General features: G+C 31.6%; 1 protein-coding gene and 1 long non-coding RNA gene across 2 annotated transcripts; one reads left to right on the top strand and one right to left on the bottom strand.

The window, feature by feature from the left end:
• Positions 1-2,902: 2,902 nt before the first annotated feature.
• Positions 2,903-18,844, bottom strand: LOC143200426 (lactosylceramide 4-alpha-galactosyltransferase). The gene is made up of 6 exons (XM_076410854.1): positions 18,677-18,844; positions 18,122-18,319; positions 8,613-8,774; positions 8,361-8,550; positions 6,298-6,540; positions 2,903-3,325 (listed from the first exon to the last, which is right to left on the bottom strand). Exons 2-6 carry the CDS (start codon positions 18,297-18,299, stop codon positions 3,022-3,024), a joined length of 1,077 nt encoding a protein of 358 aa, XP_076266969.1. The 5' UTR covers positions 18,300-18,319; positions 18,677-18,844; the 3' UTR covers positions 2,903-3,021.
• A 788-nt stretch (positions 18,845-19,632) lies between these two features.
• Positions 19,633-23,227, top strand: LOC143200448 (uncharacterized). Its single transcript, XR_013006727.1, has 5 exons — positions 19,633-21,790; positions 21,842-22,008; positions 22,064-22,356; positions 22,423-22,682; positions 22,836-23,227. It is a non-coding gene; the product is annotated as an uncharacterized LOC143200448 (long non-coding RNA).
• The last annotated feature ends 1,589 nt before the right edge of the window (positions 23,228-24,816 follow it).

Raw genomic sequence — 24,816 nt, 5'->3', positions numbered from 1 at the left:
TAGTCGTTTTCGTCTAACCTACAATTTGTCTTTATGATAACTTAAATTTAGGTATATAATTAGGAGGACCCATCGGCCCTATCTCAGTCTCTAGGTGAAATAATGTTTATACATGTCAGTGCTGAATTTTTTAGTATATGCACCTCACAACATAACACTACACAAGATGAGATGGTTTGATTCTTTTGAGTCTGTGTCCTGTTCTGGTGATATCCAATAGTTGCAATATTTCAATGTTCGTATGAGAATGGAGCCTTTCCTCATGCACCTTTGCAATTCTCTTCATTTTTTGACTGACTGTCGGTATCTGAAGGTCTCGATGTGGGTAATCAGTCCTATAGTATTTGGGTGAACCCACATTACCTCTCAGGACTTTGTTCTGAAAAATTTGTATTTGATTTATGTTACTTTTTGCAGAACATCCCCATAATTGAACTCCGTATGTCCATATAAGTTTTAGTATTTACTTATATAATAGCAATTTATTATGTACTGATAATTGTGATTTTCTTCCAATTAGCCAGTACATTTTCCTATATTTTAATCGACGTTTGACATGGAAAAACATATAAAACAAAAAACCCCATATTACCTGTCTAACAAACTGATCCAGCGCGATATCCGATTCGGAATTTTACTGCGAAGTACTCTGAAAGATTATTAGTGCATCCCAATGCACTCGCCAAACAGTTAAATATGCGCGATGCAAATGAAGTGCGTAAACTCAAGCTCAAACTAGCATACGAACTGATTAATAGACACATAGAGTGAGATTGAACAATCTCTAGAACAAGCTATAGTAGTTTTTAGTTAGGATAGACTTTAAAATAAGTTAGAATAGTATCTAGAATAAGATTTAGATTATAAGTTGCATAGTAGATCACTTACTGAAGTAACAAACATGAAATAACAAATCCTTGAATGCAAGTTTTATTTTAAATTTGTTTTAAAAAATCTATATCTATATATAAACACATTTTTGTTACATGTTTGTTTTTGTTGTTTTGTTGGTTATTTAAAGATCCACAAATCCGTAGTTTTAAATAAATGTCTGTATTACATTTTAAACTCTGTATAATTTACACAAGATATTTCAATAATTCTAATGCTGAATGTTACAGATGACATATAGTGTGAAGTGGCTATTTTCAGTGACACATGTTCAGTACCTTTGACAGTTTTCGCGTACAAGTCATGCAAAATAATAGCATTTTGCATCATCATAACGCCGAATTTGTTTTCAATCGCGGTTTGTAAATTCATTTTAATATCAAGCTGAGGTTATAGATTTTTCTTCTGATTTTATTCTAGTTAAAGAGATACAAGGATACATACTGTCTGATGTGTCCGACCATGTAACCGAACCAGTCTTTAAAATTCGTCTGGTTGTCAAATGTCTGTAAAATTCTTTAATATATTCGTGAAGAGGTTATAAACTAACAAACATTTGTGATTACTTTGATTCAAAATACCTAATTCATTAAATAGTCAGAGCTAAAAACAGATTGAGGATCTAATCACGTACATCGACGACTTCGACTTTTCAACTATCATTAGAGACCCCGTATCCACACAAACAGAGACTTCGTTCTAACCATGAATAAACAACCAACATCGTAAGCATAAAACAAAACCGTCGACAATTTCCAACATGAACTCATATAAGAAAGCGTACAGAAACTACTTCTAACAAGGCAGAATCTCCATAAGTTGAACAACGCAGTCAAATTAGCGATAGATTCTCGTTAATTAGTAAACACTATCAAGCTGTAGATTCTCACCTGGCATCATTTCTAAACTCATCATCATCCTATCTCGAAAAGTGGGCCACGCTCAAGCCATAATTCTAACCAATTTTTTACATTTGTAATGGACTGCAGAATAAGGAGGAGTTTATGTGTTGGACTGTACACTTTTTTTTCATGTATGTTCACCGAATTTTCCGTCAATTGTGGACTGATTTTCAAAATTCTCTTTTTATTCGAAATAGTGCATTTCCGATGGTTCCATTAGAACCAAGTGAGAATCTGAGTCCGGGAAAATCGAGGTATATTCTCAACTTACAAAGGCAGGTACAATGCTTTTACATCTTTATTTTTTCATAATAATCAGATATTTGTGTATAATGTCAGTAATAACATAACAGCTGATGTGACGGAAAATAGGAAGTCGTTCAGTGCAAAAGCCATTCAACATGGTGTAATGGTTAAAGCTGAACGGTGCCGAGCGCAAAATCGATAGTCTATATGACGATATTACTATGTGCGTATTTTATTTTAAAACGTTTTTTTTTTAGTATTAAAAATCTAAGTTGCATTATTTTTTACTTTTTAGTGAGTTCCTTATTTATTTTTTGAATTCTTTTGTTGAATATTTTCTCATTTTAAACATTATTATTTTTACCATAAATAATTTAACTTATTTTATATTTAAATTTAAATAAAAGTTTAAGAGCGAGTTTTTGTTGATTAATTTGCGTAAAAAAGAGAGCAAAAGATGACTTAGAAAAGAATTATTGAAAAACCAGTTCTATGCCAGCAAAACCAATAACTCTAAAAAGGTAAATAATAATATAGCTGGTTTAGTTGGCGCAGTGGTAAAGGCGAGAGGAAGGTCCACCTACTGTTGTGACAGTCGCGGGTTCGAGTCCTGCTGGGGCATGTTCGTAAATACATGTTTGTGATTGCCTTTAGGCGAGAGTGCAAAATCCGACAAGGGAAATGATCCCGGTCACGCCAGTAACCAGGCTGGGTAAGACCGGATGTCTTTTGGGATGATTTTCAAGTCGGTCACTCGTCAGTCGCTAGGCTTAATGCTGAGGACCGTGGCTCGGACCCCACGTTAAACTGTAGGTCCAGTCCTGATAAGCCCTCGTTGGTAAAAGGAAAAAAATGTAATAATATAATGATATAAAAAGTATATTTATTCTAGTGGACATTACGATTTTACATTTTGTACTTAATAAGTAAAAATAATTTAGTATAAATTAAAGCAATTAATTAAATATGTACAAAACTTAACCTAAAAATATTCAACGACATTTGCTACTGTTTTTGGACAATATCTTTTAGCAAAATGCAAGTAAGGTACATCATCATTGGAAATATCAACAGGCTGTTCAATACTTAGTTTATTCCAGAAATGCAGCATGTAGCTCGACTGAGATTTATCTTTGACAAAATTTAGTTTATCCGGGTTAAAAAAGATCCTCCATTCTGGATAGTATATGGGATAAAATATATGTTTCGGTAAAAGGTGAAAGTTTTCGCAGGATTTTCCTATGAAACTTTTGATATGCGAATCTTTACATAAACGTTTAGCCAATCTGGAAAACAACATTATAAAACGATCTTCGAAGATTTTGTGTGATGTAATTAATTCATAGTTTAATAATTTATACTTATAAAATATTTCGGCCTGAAATTTTACATTTTCTATTTAATGCGATGAAAGTCTATAATAATTAATTAAATTATAATAATAATAATATAATTGTTTCACAAACGTTATTTTCTGAGGACTATACTTCAACAATTAAGGAAAATACATCAAATCTTCTCGAAATGTTTACAAAAAAAAGTAGACCGATGGATATTAATATATTAGTGAAAATTTACAATGGAGTATGGGAAGAGAAGCGTATCCCAGAGGATCGACAAATAGCACTTATTGTTCATAAGAAGAGAGATAAAATGAAATTTAATAATTATTACTAGATTGCTTAATGCCGAGGACCGTGGCTCGGAGCCCACGTTAAACTGTAGGTCCAGTCCTGATAAACCCCTATTAGAGTTATATAAAATCATTAATAGATAACACAGTAACGTGGAATAAGATATACAAGATCTTATATAAGATCACATGCAGGACCAATATATTTAGTCCAGAATAAATAGTATGAGTTCAAGCCTAAAAATAGATATATCTATCACTCGTTGGTTTGGTAAAGGGAAAAGGCATTTGACTGAGTAAAAAGGGAAATAATTTGAGTTATATTGAAATAAAACAGAGTAAATAATAAAATTGTAAGAATAATTCAAGAAATATACAATGCGGTTATTGCAGATAACATGAAATCAAATACTTTCTAGCCGGCTTGGTGGCGCGGTGATAAAGGCGATGGGACGAATGGGTTCGAATCCTGCTGGGCATGGTCGTAAATTTATGTTTGTGATTGAATTAAACTTTAGGTCCTGTCCAGATAAACCCATAGTTGGGAAAAGGAGACTTTAAAATATATTAAAAAAAACACTTTCAAAACCCAAACAACCCTGTTATAATATTAATGTATGAAATAATAAAGAAATAAGAAATTGCCAAAAGAGTACCAATAGTGCACAAAAATATGGAAAAGATAGAAGAACTATCGGCAGGAGCTTTTGCGGATTACTGAAATTACCTAAAATTTTAAACAAATGGAATATGACACTAAGAGAATACGAAATGATAATGAATAAAGAAATACTTGGTAATGGACAAACTAGAAGCAATAGATATGCAATTTTAGGACATAAAAAAACAACTACATATATTTAAATATCTGGGTATATAAATTGAAGCTAATGGAGGTGAAGTTATGTTAGAATTTAAAAAAAAACATGAATTTGTAGCTAGCTATTAATATTAAATACATTAAAAAAAGATATATGAAACAAAGTTTATTTTTATACGGAAGTTTACAAAGGTTCTAGTATTCGGTTGCAAGGCATAGGTACTGTCAAGGAGAGATAAAAGTGTAACAAAAATGAGTAGTAAAGAAATAAGGAAAGGCCTCAATTTTAAATCAGCGAAAGAGTACATAGAAAGAAGAGAAATCAGTTGGTGAGGACATTTAAATCATATCATCAGCAGATCAGATGTAGATGTGTATCAAATATGTAGATTAAGATGCAAAACTTGAGCCGTTTGACTTTAATTTAGTTTGGAACGTGGGGCATCCGCATGTGTTTTACGCGAAACTCTACTATTTCAGATTTTCTTAGATATATCCATTACAGGGAAGTCATATACACTACAACTGACACGCTAGAAGAAAGCTATGGTATAAAGAAAATACCGAAATAAAAGGCATTCTAAAAGTTATTTTTCAGAACGAAAATATGTCAACATGTCTCAGAGCCGTCCAAAAACAAATGGAAATTCCACCCCGTGGATTAGATTCCCCAGATTCGTCTCCAGATTATTTGTATTTGTTCCAATCAATTGTACACCATACAGACAAATAAAAATTCACTTCTTAGGTACGGCGTCCGTTTCTGATACAAAATATATAATAAATTATTAGAAAATTTAAAAAATGAAAAAAAAAATTTAATCAATTGTAAATAAGTTTTTATTAGAATAACACTATGAATTAATTTCAACACTTAATGCTATACAAGAGTTGCTATTTATAGTTTGAGCCTAATAATGAGTATACCGTAATATTCTTCGTTAAGATCAATACACTGTTGCATGCGCCTAAATTGCATTTTCTCTACCCTCATTGTGATACTACCGAAACATGAATTTTGAATGTTTCAATACTGGAGCTTCTCAAATTTTGAATGCTTATTCAAGCGCTAATGAGTTAGCCACGCAATTTATTCGTGATATGAAAGCTGTTTGGTGTGAAATCAAAACCGAACGGAGGATAACTTATTAATTTGACTTTCTAACTAGTTAAATAGGTATTTATTTCAGCCGATGTGTGAGATCCTGTATTGACATGATGAGGAGTGATCTTTCGTTGCCGCTTCTTTTTTGGATTAAACAATCTTTATAAAAATTTCTGTAAACAAATTGTTGATTATCCAACCATTTATAATTAACCCTTCCCTTTCCGAAGAAAATTTCGATCATTTGCTTCTAAATGCTTCGGGTACAAATCACTTTTGTCAGAATTGGCTGATCTTGGATGGATGTGGAAGACTTTTGGGGCTCATACGTATAGATACAGTATACGTCATTTGTGTAAATGATATACAGAGATTTTGATGTATGCGTATATAAATCTTTTTTACACGTAAATGTTCATGGAATATCTTATAGCCATCATACTCATCATACTAATACCCAAGGACTGATTCATTCTCAAGATAAATCACATGACGATCTTTCAATCATTTCGCCCACCACATCAATGTTTTATGGCACAATAACAACCCCGATTTTGCACGACCTTCAAAATTACTTCCCATAAGTTGTGATTAAATGATACAACGCCCTGAAGAAGGCCGGTTGGACATAACAATGGATAATATCGGTAAGGTTGAAAATATAAATAGCAACCGTTGTATTAAATATCGAAAAACCTACTTTGTAACTATTAATGGACCATTACTGCCCCAAACGTCTCCATTATAATTTTCAGCCAGATCTTTGAGACAAGATTCCACGTGTTTATGCCCCACTCCATATTTACTAAATCCCATAACACCACTAGCTAGATACTCGTCCTCCTGTGCGCCAGCAAAATTTTCGGGTATTTCATCTAAATTTTTTATCACTATCACATCCAAGTCGGCATATATCCCACCATATTTCCATAATATTAAGTACCTAAAATAAAGCAGAAAAATGAAAGGATCTAACTGCGTTAGAAACATTATGGTTTAAAGTAATAAATTCATGGATTCTGAGTGCCAATATGGCCTTTGTATCTTATCAAGGCATGTACGGGATTAATACATCAATATGTATTTCCCAAAACCACACCAAATTGGATAATAGATTATACATCTAGATAATTCCTTATAGACAGGAAAAGGTTTGTGCAAAAAAAGTGCAGTCAGAGATAGAGAAGCTGCTAGAAGACCTAGACACTCTATAGACTCGTCATGAAGCATGTAAGCAGCTATTAGGAAATATAACCAAAGTCATTCTGAAATACATAAAATAACATGATAGATACAACGTAATCTCCATCAAGAGCTACACAATCATTTCGGCGCCGCTCTAACATTTCAATATAACGTTTCTAGAACGATTCTTGATGAACACGTTCTTGTTTTTGGTCAACAGTGAGCAAATGTGGCACTAACTTCGAATAGAGCTTTCTTATAGTCAAATGCTTTTGCAATGTAAAACCATCACGTTCTTTTGTTATCTTCACGATGTTATGCAACTCACTTTTCGATCATTCAGAACGATTTTGTGGATTTTGTTGATGTTTTCTGGTGTTACCATCTCATTTGGACGTTCACTGCATACTGCATTATCGATGTCTCTACGACCACGTTTGAAGTCAGCAAACCAACGTTTTAGTGTTGTTTCTGATGGAGTGAAGTTCTTATGACACTATTAACGATATTACTTAGCATGTATTTCAAAAAACCACACCAAATTGGTTAATAGATTATACATATAGATAATTCCTTATAGACAGGATAAGGTTTGTGCAAAAGAAAATTAAAAAGTGCAGATAGATTTAGAGAAGCTGCTAGAGTTTGAACAGCAGTAGAAATACTGTTAGTGAGTTAGAAAACCATCTTTTAAATAGTTATATTGAGATATATGAACTTCATTGCTACAGTATATTCTACAAATAAGTAATTTTACGATAGAAGATACAATATAGTCAGATAATAAAAGTCAGGTAAAAAGCTTGAAATATAGTCTAGAAATAAACCATAAACTTCCCTCAAAAAATCATTATACATGTGATATAAACATTCACTGTCCTCTATCTATGTAGCAAATAGCACTGAAGTCATAAAAAGCCAGATATTTGCACGAAAAACAAGTTTTGTGACCTTTGACCTTGATTATCTAAAGACGAGGACATGATATGTTATGACGGTTTTGTATATAACTTGTAGAATGAAAAAAATAAAGGTTTATATGGACATATAGCTTATTATCTCTTATTTCGAGGTGAAACCTCTACTATGACTAGATTATTTCCGTTGACAGATTCAGTGGAACATAGAGTGAATTTCTGTAAAATAATCATATTGTAATTATGAAATACTGTAATTAACAATTGAGTGAAATTAACTAAAACCTCAGAAAATCATGTCTGTATTATTTACCTATTGAGAACAGTGTCACGAAAAGAATTGATCTTATCTGGTACAAACCAGCAATAACTTTTCATTATTTAGCTGAAAACCGAATCGCAGTTATAAAAAAAACTTCTTGTTTAACAGATTTGGTGATGTGTGACATTTTATGCTTATTATCGAGCTCAAAAATCATCCGAAAGCCAATGAGGTTTTATCCTGATAATATTTTTAAAGAAAACTAGCTGGATGATTTTGAACTACGCAAACTGAGGTTAGTACATCGAACAGTCATAGTTTTGAACACATATATAATTAAAATCCAGCTAATCCGTACCAATTTTTCTATTTTCGATGATTGTATACTCCTCTACTAACCTAAGAATATCACTGCTATGGCTTAGAGGATATTTCCCGTTATGAACTTTCCGAGATTTCCATAAATCATTCACTGGTGAACCTTCTACAAATCTGTCCATGTTAATGTGTAATAATTTAATATTGGTATAAGAGCTTAAAGCCTGTATAATTCGACCTGACTCGGTGTTCGGCAAATCCTGAAAAGTACCTAAAAAAGGATCGTTCTATCTTAAGAAAAATATTGATTATCTTTTAAAACTGGAAACTCACCAGGTGATAAATACAACAAATATACCATTCTTTCCGGATTCACTAGGGCCGCACTTTCAACAGCACATGCCTGTCGCGCATTTATTGTCAAATGACCATTATCAAACGAGTTACAGGAAGTTTCCATAAAAAATATGGAACTACCTTCTTCAACTTTGGTATCTATAAAAATATTAATGAATTTAATTGTTTACATTTATATCATTTGTTATTTTCCCTTTAGTGTTATTAATATATTTGGATTTATGGATACTAATGATGAAAACTACATTTTCGACATTCACTTAGCAATTCTTTACACACTACACCTTGTTGATCCCACGATATTCACAGGAGAACTTTATATAAATGAATATCCGCTTCGGTGTGAATATGAATGGCATTCCAGAACTTATTTGCGACTTTTTATGCTTAGGATTATCATTATACTTTCACTTTTTCCCGTCCCATTGTATTTTTCTCTTCGCATATAGACATCTTCAAACAGCTGAATCGTCAACCTCTCAAAGTCCTTTAAGATTTTAAGTTGGGTTTTCGTACTACATGCCTTTCAGTTAACTATTGATCCTTCATGACAGTCTTTGTCATTGACATCAAATTCACTACTCTTAAATCGACAAATCATCCGCGAAATATATCAGTACGTCTTATTTTTAATATTTAATTCAAAATACTATTAAGACTCAATGAATTATTTAAAAATTATTTTTTATATTCACTGGATGTTACAGTTTCTAATTATCAGTCAACTTTAAAACATATTATGCTTCCTCGATACTCTGAAGAAAGGGAAAGTAAGGTTTTTCATAGTAAAGCTTCAAATGAATCCTCAAAAAAAAATTTCCCCAAATGGTGATAATCTTGAGTAGCTTTATTTTGACAAACTCCTTTTTATGCGTGTACTTTAAACTCGAGATATATTCATATTATATAAATACCCAAAGAGTTATAGTATATTGAATGTTTCCTTTATATTTTCAAAATCTCATTTCACTCCAGACTGTTCCATATATTTTTACTAATTTGTTATATTTTAACATAAAATGCATAGTTATTGCTTTTAAACTTTTCTTATTAATATCTTAGGACTTCAACAATCTGTCCGTGGGCAATAAGTATTATTATATGATTTCCGTTATATAATACAACTATCCTGACATGTAGAAGATCGCTTCAGTAAGTCACCTGCTGTACAACTTATAATCTAAATCTTATTCTAGATACTTTTCTAAGTTATTTTAAAGTCTATGCTAAATTATTCTAAAGACGATTCTAACTTATTCTAGAAATTATTGATATCTCACTCTATATGTCTGTTAATCAGTTCGTATGGTAATTTATGTATGAGTATTTGTTTGGCGAGTGCATTGGGATGCACTAAGAATCTTTCAGAGTACCTCGCACTAAAATTTCATCATACTCGTTGAAGGTTGTAAGGGGATATCGCGCTGAATCAGCTTGTTGGACAAAAAAACCTCTGGAGAATATCTATGTTAGATTTGCTCGTAGTGCTTTTATATTAACTACAGATTTTTCATTTCGACTCTTGTATTACTATAACGATTAAAAATTACATCAGATAAGTTTAAGTCGTAGATAGTTGGGTGGAAGACGTGTTACAGTGTCGGGCTTCTATAGGTTTAGAATGATATAGAAATACAATTTATTTCTGAGAAAATTAATAACAGGAGAATTACAGCAAAAACTACCAAGAAAGGGAATTATAAAATTCACCAACTTGATCAATACAGCATTTAGATTAAAACATGTCCCAGATATTTGGAAGATGGCGGAAATTATAATGATCCCAAAACCTGGCAAGTTAGCAAACGAAATAAAGGCCTATAGACCTATATCACTGCTGCCACTAATATCTAAGGTTTTTGAAAAACTTCTATCGAAAAGAATAAAACCGATCATAGAGAGAAAAAACTTAATACCAACACACCAGTTTGGGTTTATTAACAAACACTCAACAATTGACCAGGTCCACAGGATAATAAATGTTACTGAAAAAGCCTACGAAAGTAAAAAAGTATGCTCAGCTATATTCTTAGTTGTAGTACAAGCCTTCAATAAAGTTTGGCATGAAGGCCTTGTTCATAAACTACAGAAAATGCTACCAAAACAACACACCGAACTATTAAAATCATACATTGCAACCAGAATGTTTAGAGTCAAGCAAGAAGAAGCTTACTCTACAATAAACGAAGCTAAAGCAGGTGTACCACAAGGAAGTGTACTGGGACCAATGCTTTTTCTACTTTACACTTGTGATATACCACAAATGGAAAATATCACGATGGCTACATTTGCTGATGATACTGCGATTATAGCTGTCGGGGACAATAGTGAAGAAGCCTCACGAAAATTACAACAGGCAAGTGACAATATTAATAATTGGACACAAGCTTGGAAAATAAGAATTAATGAAAGTAAATCTGTACATGTGCTGTTCATCTATAAACAGACCGTACAAGCGCCAATAACATTAAATAACACTATCATTCCATATACCAACATCGCTAAATATGTCGGAATGAATCTCGATGCAAAACTTCGCTGGAAGGAGCATATAAAGAAGAAAAGAAAAGAACTGGAATTGAAATATAGGAAAATGTATTGGCTAATTGGAAGAAAATCTCAATTATCAGTACATAATAAATTGCTATTATATAAGAAAATATTGAAACCTATATGGACATACGGAGTTCAATTATGGGAATTATGGGGATGTTAAAAAATTTAGAAGTGAAATGTATAAACATTATTTCACCAGAGACTGAGTTAGGGCCGATGGGTCCTCCTAGTAATATATCTAGATTTAAGTTAGCATAAAGACAAATTGTAGGTTAGACGGAAACGACTAGTAACAATATATTAATTAAATTATAGTAAAAAATTTTCTGAGAAAATGAATAGCACACATTATATTAAATTGATCAAAAACTAGTTAATCAAATAGGGAACAAAAATTTCCAGCGAGAGCTATATATTTCACTAAAAGAATGCTTGTGTTCATATGCGAAACTCGTTATAGACTATTTTCAGAATACGATATAGAAATTGTATTAAAAATATTATTGAAAATTGTCATATTAATCTAGCAGCACTGTGTAGCCAAATGTAAAACAATTTAACAATGTTGAACAATTAAAAAATGCTATCCGAGTTTAGTGGAAACAGTTAGAACAAAATTATGTTAGAATTCTATATAAAATATGAGACCTAAATTAAATTGTGTCATAAAAAATAGAGCACGATGTACCCATTACTGAAAAATATTAATTAGTTTTTTTTTCTTTTAATCAATGTGTTATAGTTTTGTGGTGTCGTTTGAAAAAGAGATCCATTGTTTACTTATAAGTTCCACGGAAAGAACTACCAGCAATAAGCGGACCACAGCCCTTACTTTGTAATAACTATGCGAATTGTAGAATCTAAAACCTAAACAGGAAGCTTTACTAAGATTTGAAATTAAATATCTGAAGTGTGCTTAAGTTTCGTCGCGGAGTGTCAGAGTAGTCACCTATCATTCTTAGTATAGTGGAAATTACTACGATAACGATTTAATACGAAATTATATAATGACTAATGAGTAATATTTTAAACTATGTTTTACAGGAATTTTAAAAACAGATAAATGGAAGATAATTCCTGGAACATGAGACGTTTTAGAACTGGTAATTTCTATCTTAGTAAACGGCTTCCTGTCGCTAGACGACTATAAGTATAAAATCTAAATGAATGTCAAATTTGATGTGCTGAATTTTAAGAGATAATATGGATCTGAACAAATTTCTTTTCAACAACAAGTTTACTCGATTGAAGAAATACTGGGTTGTTGTATCAGTAGCATTTATTATAATTTTAGTTATACACTGTATGAGTTCTATTCTAGGCTATAGTGGTTTGCATAGCAAGGTATCCTGCTCTATATCAAGAAAAGCTTAATTACTTAAATAATACGACCTAATATGGAAAATTTTGTCGCGGAAAGTCGCCAATGTGCTAATAGAAGATCAGTTATCAACTAGAATAATTATTTACATATCAAATTTTATTATAAATATTTTCATTCATGTCAAATTAATAGGGAATTTTAAAAATTCTCATTTAAAATGATATTACTAATACAGTTAATTTTTTTCATATTTCTCATACTCACAGATACACCTTTCGATACCCACAGTCAGTCAAGCAATCAAGAGAATTGCAAGGGGGCATGAGGAAAGACTCCATTCTCATACTAATATTGAAATATTGCAACCTTTGGATACCACCAGAACAGGACACAGACTCAAAAGAATCAAACCATCTAGTCTTGTGTAGTGTTGTGTAGTGATGTGCATATATTAAAAAATTTAGCAGTGACATGTACAAACATTATTTCACCAGAAACTGAGTTAGGGCCGATAAGTCCTCCTAATTATATACCTAGATTTAAGTTAGCATAAATACAAATTGTGGATTAGACGGAAACGACTAGTAACAATGTATTAATTAAATAATAAAAAAATATTTCTGATGAAAATTGTAAAATTATGTTAAATTTTTTATGTACTTTCCTAATATTTCTTATAGTAAATTATTAGACATGCTTGAATACATTTTGTTTTTTACTTTTATTGTGTTTTTATTTTACCCTGTTATTATTTTATTTTACATACTATAAAGTCCCCTTTTACCAAACATAGATTTATCTGGACTGGACCTAATATTTAACGTGGGCTCCGATGCACGGTCCTCCCTACCGACTGGCGAGTGACCAACTTAGAAATCATCACAGAATACATCCAGTCTTTTCCAGCCTGGTTACTGGCGTGACTGGGATAATTTTTCTTGTCGAATTTTACACTATTGCATAGGACAATCACAAATATTAAACAATCACAAACACAAATTTACGACCATGCCCCAGCGGGATTCGAACCCGCGGCTATCCCAACGGTAGGAGGAGCGTCCTGTTGCCTTTACCTCTGCGCTACCAAGCCGGCTACCATATTATTGTTATTATATTTATATTAAGTCCCGCGCCCTCTAGTGAAAAACTTCAACCTTATCTACTCTATAAATTTCGTGAGTTGCCCTTTGGGCAACCTAGATCGCGAATGATGATAAAATAGGCAGTATTTTCAAGATCAAGTTCGTCGCTCTCTATTTTTGAAAATGAATTTACTGAATACTCAGGAAAAAAACACGTCATATATCTAATAAACTCCCTAATATAATACCAATGATTCATCATTATTTCAACTGTTATTGATCACTTCTTTATCGGTATAGTAAATAAAATAGTCATAAAACACACATTGTTTAAAAATTACTGTAGCTCCATTGTAACAAAAATTGTAATTTAGTAATTCAGTTCGATATAGGAAGATGTTAGTAGTTAGTAACGTAAAATTATCTAATTTAATATTATATTAATATAAAAATTAAGTATTAGCGCAATATTTTATTTCATTTGTTGTGAACTTAGATTATACTTCTTTAATTTGAAAGCGTCTTCTGAACTAAACACACGTAGTTATGAAAATGTTCAATTACAAAATCAGTAAACATTATTAAAGAAATCTTGTGATTTATTACGTACTGCTGAAATGAAAATGTTACTGGAGACATTCACCGATCTCTATTAAATAAGTTGAACGTTACAATATCACACAAGAGACTAGTTCAACAGCGAGTAACAGTGTCAAAGTTATTCTATTGCATGACAAGTAAGGTGATGTTCACTGTTGTATCTACATTGTTCCAACTCGAATGGGGAGTTCTGTCCCATCCAGCGTATTCACCAGACAAAGAAAATAAGACGAAATCTGTGAAATCCATGTGACATTCGCCCCTAGTAAAAGAACTTATCCCTCAGTAAAATTTAATAATTATGAACTAAATTCGTCGCATGCAGACAACGTTAAATATCTGGGAATTAATTTTTATTGATGTTTAACATGGAAAAGACTTTTTTTAAAGACTTTAAGAAAAAGGGAAGAATTGTTACTATGGTATTGAACTGTGGGGTACTACTAGCAAATCTAACATAGCTATCGTTCAGTGGTTCCAGAACAATGTGTTGCGAATCATCGTCGATATGACATTTCCAATAGACTAATTCAGCGCAATATCTCCTTAGAACGCATAACGAGTGTGGATTGAAGTATTAGTTCAAAGTACCCTTAAAGACTGTTAGTGCATCCCAATGCATTCGCCAAACAGTTAAATGTGCGCGATGATAGTGAAGTGCGTAGATTCAAACGCAAACTACCATACGAACTTATTAAAAGACACATAGTGTGAGATATAGAGTTAGAGTAGTCTTTAGTATAAGTTAAAATAGACTTTAAAATGAGTTAAAATAGTATCTAGACTAAGATTTAGATTACAAGTTTGTACAGTAGATGACTTACCGAAGTGATCTTTTACATGTCACTACAGTTATATTGTATAACGGAAATCATAAAATAATACTTATTGCCTACGGGTAGGTTGTTGAAGTTCTAAGAGATCAATAAAAAAACCAGACATAGCACCTTCTGATTACATATATTGTTTGTAATTAGTTAGTGTATTGTTCAGATCGATGCAGCATTGTTTGGCTGGCACATGGTCTCGAAATGCTGAAGAGCTTCGATAAGTGAATCGCTACCAAACATTTATCGAAACGTTATTTTACCAAAATTTGTTTTGTGTCAATTTTTCTCAACAAATGCCTTTTAAACGTGCAGAATCAGAATACATGTAAGCATCTTATAACAAACGATATATTGGATACGATTTGTTATAAGGAACAAGTATCTCGCAAACGCTGTAATCAATGAGTAGTGTTTATAATGTCAATATGAATTGAATATTTGTTAATAGGAAATGTAAAACAACATTCAAACTCAACAAAAAATTAAATTCTACTTAATAGTCACTCCAACAATTATTATATATCTAAGCCTTAATTGAAAAGCGAGAAAATTAAAAATTTGACAGGAAGCTCCACTTTTGGATCATTTTACGACGGTGAAAATTATATTTCTGTGACAATTCTAGGCGCAAAAAATCTTAGAGTGTATTTTTACAGAATTGAATGAAAAACTCGATCAGATCGAAAGCCACATTATGAGGTAGGCATCTCTTATGGCGGTATAACAAATCTCGACCATAGGCTGCATTCGCGAATCAGACCACAGGAAAGCGAACAAGATGTAACAGGTCAATTGTCAGTCAACAGGACAAAAGTCCCTGGCCTACATTTTTTTGGCAAAATTAGTTTTTTTTATTCAACATGATTGCCTTCAAGAGTGATACACTGATTATAGCGATCCTCCAACTTTTCGATACCATTTTTGTAGTACGATTTATCCCTTGCTTCAAGATAGACCAAAATCATTCGACGAAAATTTCTTCTCAGCGAGAATGCTTTGAGCATTCTTTTAAGAACAGGATATAGTCGCCGGGGGCCCGATTTGGAGAATATGGTGGATGAGGAAGCAACTCGAAGCCCAATTTATGAATTTTTGCCATCGTTTTCCCTGACTTGTGACACGTTGCATTGTCTTGGTGAAGCAGCACTTCCTTTCTCTTCAAATGCGGGCGTTTTTCGGAGATTTCATCCTTCAAACTGTCCGCTTTGTAATAGTCGCTGTTGATAGTCCTTCTTTTTTCAAGCTACTCAATGAAAAGTATTCCATGTGCATCCCAAAATACAGACGCCATAACCTTGCCAGCCGACTGTTGCGTTTTCCCACGTTTTAGAACGGGTTCGTCGTGTGCAATCCACTCGGATGACTGTAAATCGAATTGTAATGAATTGTTTCTCGAAGAGTTAAATTTACTTCTTAAGGAGATTCAAGTCTGTAAACATTTGTGTTCATATATGTGGATATAGTTTTTTATATGAATATAACAGGAGAAATCATGAAAATATTACCCACAGGTTAAACCCAAAATGAGTTCAAATAGTGTGGTGGCAAAATTACATTGAATGTATATGTGGTTATACAAAATAAAAAGTTTTTGTTGCCTTTTCCTTGTTTATAAAGTGATCTGAAATAGAAACTTAATTATTTCGAAGGGGTTCATTTTCATGAAACAAATGTATATTTGTTGAAATACTTACTATTTTGGTTTAAGGCTTTTTAACCGAGATAGGTATGATTATTTTCGTTCATTTTTCAACAAGGATGTTAGAAAATCGAACACAAAACAAAATACTACAATTCGTAGACCAACAAGATGAGCCTGATTTTATAAACAAGATAATAATCTTGTGCTTGTTTTATTATATTGTTAATAGATCCATAAGTTGTCTCTTTAACTCGTCGATTTTAGCAGTAATAAGAGTATTTACAGTATTTACTATTGCTGTTCTTTAAGGTATTACTATTTGGCAAGTTTACTCCATTCTAACATATATCATATGAAATTAAACGTTTAGTTATCCGCCCAAAAATGTTCACAATAACATTGTAAAAAGAAATATAACTTGCTTTAATACATTTTTGTGCTACGCTGTTTTCAGTATGAGGGAATAAAAATATAGAAACTTTAATATATCTTACTTAAATTGATAGAACTAAAGAAATATGAAAAAGAGAAAAAGCCTTTTTATATTCCCATTTAATTATTTTTTATTTATATATTCTTATTTCATTATTTTTATGTATATAGATTATATTCATTACCTACTTATATTTTAGCATCCTAACTAATCCTGCTCAAAAAATGAAATGCCTTCTTAACAAAATATTGCCCCAAACTTAGCAATAATGCAGCGAAAGGACGTTCTCAACGCTTTTTTGTTAAGATTATATATGCATTAAGATAACACTCTATATATTACTTTTTGCTTGCAGAATAACGCAAATGTTATACATCACCAAATAAAGTTGAAACATTATTCATTTTATTATTTTTTCACATGCATTCAACAATCAACTTCTCTTCACTATAGCCTATATTATATAAGTATGTCATCTTTTAATATCGATATACGTAAGTATGTGCGTAAGCTAGATATGTTGGAAAGAAATATCGGTATATCAGCGCACAAATAAAGGGGAGACAGTTTAAATTGAAATTCAATGGTCTATTTTAAATAACTATCGATATTTATAATATATTTTTTAAATATAGATCTCTTGTTTAAGAAATATCGGTCATGAAAAATATCGATAAATATGTCAAAAAATATAGATATTTTTACGGCAACCCTAGCGTAACCTCATCAATATCATCAGATTGCCTTGAGACCCGACAATTTTTCTCCTAGCAATATGTTTTTTTTTAATTTTAATATGATACGAATTCACTAAAATATTTGTTCAATTCCGTACACCTAACATAATAATAATAATCGACAATATAGCTTACAATGGAGATAAATGCCTATCCCTTGCTGATAAATCGATTCATTTCCAGTATATTAATAGTCAATCAATACGGATAACTGGTAAACCCGTGTAAGTAACAAAAAGATTACCGTTATAAATAAGTAATAATACAATGTTAAAACTAACCTTGAATATTCGGGAGGCTATCGTAGGTATCCAAGAAATGACAGGCTAAAGGGTTGTTGTTTCCAGTATAATAATAATAGGTTTTATAGAACGACACCGTTCTTAAACTGATTAAGCAATATACTAACAATACAACGGGTACTATCACATACACTATATAAAATCTCCTCCTATGCATTTTGAACTGTCACTGTCAACCTAGAGCAAAAAAAAATTCGAAATTCGAAAATTGAATTAAAATGCAAAAAGTCGATATATATTGACTGTAATATGAAAAGTATTGACCGAAGATAAGTACTAAATTGAGTTAAGTAATGTAATTTAGTAATTAAATTTAGTTACCAACTAAAACTTGTATGGGTACGTAATGTGCAACGTATGGGGCATACTCTTATCTAAAATGCTATCTCTACTGTTATTATCAAATTTACCTTTAGCAAATGCAAGAGGGCTTATTTAATCCATTATTTAAATCAAACATGTTTTAGTTACGAAATTAATGCTCAAATAAAACAGATATCTCAGTCATTTGCAAATATGTTACAAAATTGGTACCTTATTTTCAAGTGGAAATAAACTGTAATATTCCGTTTGGTTATAGGCACTGTCACTTAACAAATTGAAAAAGCTGCACAATATTTGTGTAGGGTAAGCGCTAAAATGCTACCAGAAATTAGTACAGTGATGACAATGGTTGACTAACTAACGCTTTAATAGTTCTAAGATAATTCTTTCTGGATTAGTGTTTGTCATTGTTATCTATCACAAATACACATACAGTTTCGCATTTGATAAATAATACTGAGAAATTAGTCGGTTTCAGGTGACGTCTGTAAGTGGTTGCATGGCTCGTTACCAAAGGCGCATCCAGTTTTATCATTTGCACGCATTGCTCATGCTATCGACTCAGCCTGTCAGGTATTAACACTGCTGTTTTCCTATTAAATACTCCTCACTACACTACTCCTGTTTTCGTCTTATTCAAGGGTTGTATTGTTTTAATTTTGATATGAGAATGGCTCTCCATATCTCCTTTTCATTCTCTTGATTTCTTGAGTGACAGATTTCTGAGTCACGCCTACAATACCTACAAGATATTTTTCGGGATTATTTTCTGGAAAACTTGTGTTGTATTTTTATTCCTTACTTTTCACGGAACATCTCCATAATTGAATTCCGTATATCCGTATAATTTCCGAGACTTGCTGGAATAATAACTATTATGTACTGATAATTGTAATTTTCTTCCAATTAACTAATACATTTCCTATATTTTAACTCCAGCTTTTTTCTTTTTACATGTGCTTTCCAGGGAAGTTTTGCATAAATATGTAAAAATGCATATGCATATAAATATATATATATATATATATATATATATATATACATGTGCATCATTTTGTAAAAACTCATAGCTAGATAGATACCTAGCGTTGTTTCTATATTGAAAGATAGTATAATTTATTGTTATTTTGCGATCTGATTATATTGTCATTTGCCTATTGGAATTTTCGTGTGGTTTCTTCGCTGTCGTCTCCAACCCCAAGAATCGCAGTGTCATCAGCAAATCTAGCCATCCTGATATTTTTCATTTGTGGTATATCACAAGTGTATAGTAGGTAAAGACATCTTGTAGTGTATCTGCTTTAGACTCCATTGCTCTAGAGTACACTTCCTCTTGACTCTTTATATTTTACTTAGTGATGTTCCAGGTTTTGCGCCCATGATAATTTTAGTGATCTTCCAAACGAATCTAACATGTTTTAGGCGAAATATTTCGATCAATTTGGCGAGTTTAATAATTCCTTTTCATAGTGCATTTTGCAGCAATTGTCCAATTATCCAAGATTATTAAATTTATTAGATTTGTCAGGGTTACCTTTATACAATTTACGTTTCAAGATTAGATACGTCATACTATGAAATTTGAATCAGTCAACATTGTGCAAGGGCACAAGACTCGCTAGTGGAGGTGAAAATTTTATTAAAGGTACTATAAACGTAACAACTTCAAGGGCGTATTAACAGTGATTATGTTTTGCATATATAGTATGCCCGATACACTTGTAGATTATCGATTTAGCGGGCAGATTATACTAGCAATACTTTAAAAACTTGAAACATATGAATGAAACTAATTCAGTCTGGTAAGAAATACACGTCCATGGCTTCGAAATACTCATCGTAACGCATAGTCGACGCTCAGGGACCGTGCCCGTTTTTCAACCAATACCCTGCTATCAATGTCACAAGTCTTCGAATATTCTTCATCAAGTCTTGTCACTGTCGATGATCAGCCATCATAGGGGTCTCCAAAGAATTCGTTCACTTTTTATTCAAAAGACATGTTTAAATAATTATAATTCGCAATTTGTTGCTCAAATTGAACGAAAGACTTGAAAATAAACACAGAAAATTTGCCTTAAACCTAGTTTTTCAAAGGCTTCAAGCTTACAAATGTCAAACTGCAACACTATCTTCAGAGAATTGACAAAATAATCATTCGGATTTTAATTATAATGTGTACATTTTTGGATACACCATTTTAGATAAATCTCTAACAATAACTCATACACTCAGAATTTCACCATCTTGCGCTAACATTTTACAGCATTTTACAGTATAATGAAGTCATGTAGATATAATATCAATATTTTGATCCTTTTCAAAGATTAGAAAGAGAGAGAGAGAGAGAGAGTTTAATCAAGCATAATGACAATATTGGATTAAAGTTATCAACAGAAATTTTTATGACCTCTACCTGAGGTGTTCAGATTTGTTCAATCCCTCAGAAGTTATTTAAACTTAAAAAATGATTTATTATTCTTATATTCCAATCTGTTTCAATTGCCAGGGTATTGAAAATGTATCGATTCCTCGAAAATAAGGAAAATATAGATTCAATTCTAAAAAGGCGATAAACTTAAATAACAGATAAACAGTAAATACATTAATTAAAAAAATCTCAAGCATATTTAAAATAGAAGCGCACATAACATATTTATTGACGTATTGACCAATCCTAACTCTCGGTTGCGAGACCTAAGTATAGTCAGAGATAGATGAAAGGAAGATACATTACCAACGGATGAAGGATACCAGACAGATAAAGATAATATGGTAAGTAAGGACGGATAAATCAACCTAAACGAATCCGGAATGAGTGTACAACAGATAAACTTCAGAATAGAGGAATAACCCAGGCCCAAGCAAGAAGACACATAAGAGATCAAAAATAAAGGTAAATTCCTAAAAACATGGAGCAAGAGAGAATACCAAACATCACATACGTACAACTCACTGATACGAATAATACTAATAATGTCAACTGAAGAGTGTCTTGCATTTGCAACGACAATTAATAAATGACAAAATCGTCGCAAGTGACAGCTGGTCGCCATCCGGTTGTCAGATGAACGCTATATTATTCAAAATATTAGTTATAATTACTACAGGTTATAAACCGGCCAACAGCAGCAAACATTGTTTTAGTCCTTTGATTATTCTAATAAATTTTAAGTCGTTCCGTAATATATCATGTCACTTTGTTTGAAAATGTCGAAAACAATAGATATATAAGGTCACAAATTGATTGCGGCTTTAATAAGTTATTTCGAAAAGGAGCGAGATAATGCAGTCCTCCTTTTGCCTATAATTTCCATTAGAGAGGTAATTATTGATGATATTAAATGATATAAGAACCTACAATTTTATTTAAAGTGTTTTTAGCGGGCTGTTAAAATTTTGCTCATTATTAGTGTGGGTAATGACAATAAAATCACTTAGAAAATGAAGAGTAATATGCTAGATTCACCCAAGAAAAACCATCAACAACCATCTTGATATTGGCTCTATTCAAGACCAAATATGTGAATTGTATAAGAACAGTACGTACACAAACTATTTTATCGATATAAACATAATTTAATAAAATTATTTTAGAGGAAAGTGTCTGTCTGGAAAGTATACATAAAAGAGTTAAGGACATGCAGCTTTTTGAGGGATGTAAGACATCCTTTCATACACTCTTACAGGGTATAGGGTTTAAATGGTGTAAAGATAACCCTCGGAGAGGTTTAATGGAACTTCCAGACATTTGCTTAAAAAGAGTTCAATTCTAAAGGCAAAAAATAAAACCAAAATGATAAACTATTTGAATTTGTGTTTATCTAGATGAAACTTAAATATTTCAAAATGATTCATTGTGGCACTCTTGGTTTACCTCATGGAAAAAGGTAAAAGTTACAATAGAATTCGATTAGGTTTTGTTGGTCATTATATTTATTACTAATTAATTGCAGATATATTGCTGGTCGAGAAGATATTCCATCAAAAACTATTTGGACATGTGGAAGGAAGCATTGTCAACCATAACACCTTCGGTTTGTTTGAACTCGATAAGATATACAGAGGGAGTAATTGATAAATGGTGGAATCGTGAACATGATTTAGGCAGGTGAGAAATTAACAGTTTAGTGATTGAAATGGACAGTGAGTCGGAAAGTGACAGTTACTGAAGGAAATTCCTGAGACAGAATGATGAGAGTGAAAACAACTAAAGGTATGCACATAATTAATTGAATATAACTGTAAAAAATAATAATGTAGGGCGCGAAAGATGTATGTGTACGGATATGATTGTAATTGTTCAAAATTAGACATGAGTATTAGGTTAGAACGTATGAAGAGAGAATGAATACTAACTGTTTTGTAGATATGGTAAATGCATTAGACAGAATTTAGTGATTAATTTTATGAAGAATGGTGTACACAAATAGTAGCAAAAGAAATAAAATATACAGTGATACCAAGATGACTTGACAAGTAAACACATCATCGAAAGAAACAAGAACTAAACGTAAAAAGGTAAATATGCTCTCGAATGAAAGTGAATTAGGTGAATTAGGCTTCCACGGGGATACCCCTATATAAAAAAACGCGCCTAGAAACTCTACTTCATGGATAGGTTAGAAGAGTTCAATGTAAACAAAAACAAATCTAACCTACAAGCTATTATACCTGTGTTCTTAATTGTAGTTTTAAGTCCTTCGATAATACATGTATCATATATACTATAATTTTAAAATAAATTATATTTGATAAGTTTTTTGTTCAATTATTTTATTTAGATTCGAATTTTCTTGTCAAATCCAAACTGAACTAAAACTCAGAATTGATTCGGCAACATTGCAATGTTTCGACGTCACAAATATCCATGACGCATTACTAAAAAAAATTGAATAGGCTATATGTATTTTGTCCTGAATATTTTTATATTTATTTTTGTAACAACTTGTATCATTCTTTGCATTAGGTACACCAAAACACATAGGAATTTTTTTTCTGATATCTTTTGAGTATGCAACGCCATATTTGATATGCGTTTGACATGATGGAAACAAAATTTGGTTACATTTGAAAATCGCTTAAAATGATACCTAATAATGAAAAAAAAATAATACAGTAAAGAAGGTAATAAGACATAAATCGATTCTAAGACAGAACTAATTTTCATTTCATATTTTCTGTCAACACTTTGGCTGTTAAAATTTAATATTCATGAACAAAGTTTCCAGAAGTATAGCCCTGAACCACTGATTTATTTGTCACGTCACAAAAGTCCCCGCGTCATTTTTAATTTTTAAATGCATTATCTTAAAATTCTGTAGTAATTCACTAACAATAAATTATCTTAATCATTAAGAGTCATCGTGTTTATGCGATCCACTTACATAAAATGTATCTGATATTCCTAGACAACACGTCAATTCAATCAAATTTTTATTAAAATTAGGGAACTACAACTTAAATCTTGCTGTAATTCTGATAAATTTTAACCAACTTTAGATTTATATGTTATATATTATGTTACAACTTTAGTTTATTTGTCGTAGCTATCTGTTGTCTCTAAGTAATCGTATATGAATAATCCATATTAAAATTTATACATACGTATCCACTTGACAACTATTTCTATATACATATGGAAATTTTAAAAATGTATCATGCTTTCAACGTCCTACATCACACTAAGTTATGAAATGTACAGAGATAAAACGTATTTTTAGATCTACTTTAAATTATTTAAAACAATTTCGTTAAACCGCATTATAAAATAAATAATAACATTTATTGTAAGTACTTCATTCGTCATATCTCAAACACACAAAGAAAGATTTCATGTCGTGCCCTATAATATATAACAAATTTTAATAAGATTTTTTAGATTTCTTAGAAAGATTAGACAAGATTTTTAAAAATGGGTGAATCGTTTTTGGCACCTAGTAGCTGCATGTTGTTTTCGCAGATCAGTTTTTTATTATTCAGCAACTGATACAAACGCACCATGGAATATTATATAACAGGAAGTACGTTTATATGACAATTTATTGTCAAAATCATGTCATGTTCATGTGAACTTCAATTTTGATCAAAAATTATATTAAACATATGAGAAAATTTCATCCTAATATAGATTAACAAAATTTTAGAATAACAAGAGTCCCTTTTCCTCTATTTATCAGGTATTAGATTTTCGTAGGCAGCTTTTTCAGATTCATAATATAAACATTAATTAATCCATTTTCAATTTTAAAAATTTCAATTAATTTGATATCAATTGAACTCAAACTAACTTGGGTTTTGAAGGTTTTGAAGAAATACTGTATCATTGTTTTAGAAGTAATTATAAAATG

This window comes from Rhynchophorus ferrugineus, unplaced genomic scaffold, assembly GCF_030347505.1.
Source record: "Rhynchophorus ferrugineus isolate W39M unplaced genomic scaffold, kcgeb_rfMv2 rfM1, whole genome shotgun sequence".
Lineage (NCBI taxonomy): Eukaryota > Metazoa > Arthropoda > Insecta > Coleoptera > Curculionidae > Rhynchophorus > Rhynchophorus ferrugineus.
The sequence above is the reverse complement of the archived record's forward strand: the minus strand, read 5'-3'. Positions and strand labels throughout refer to the sequence as shown.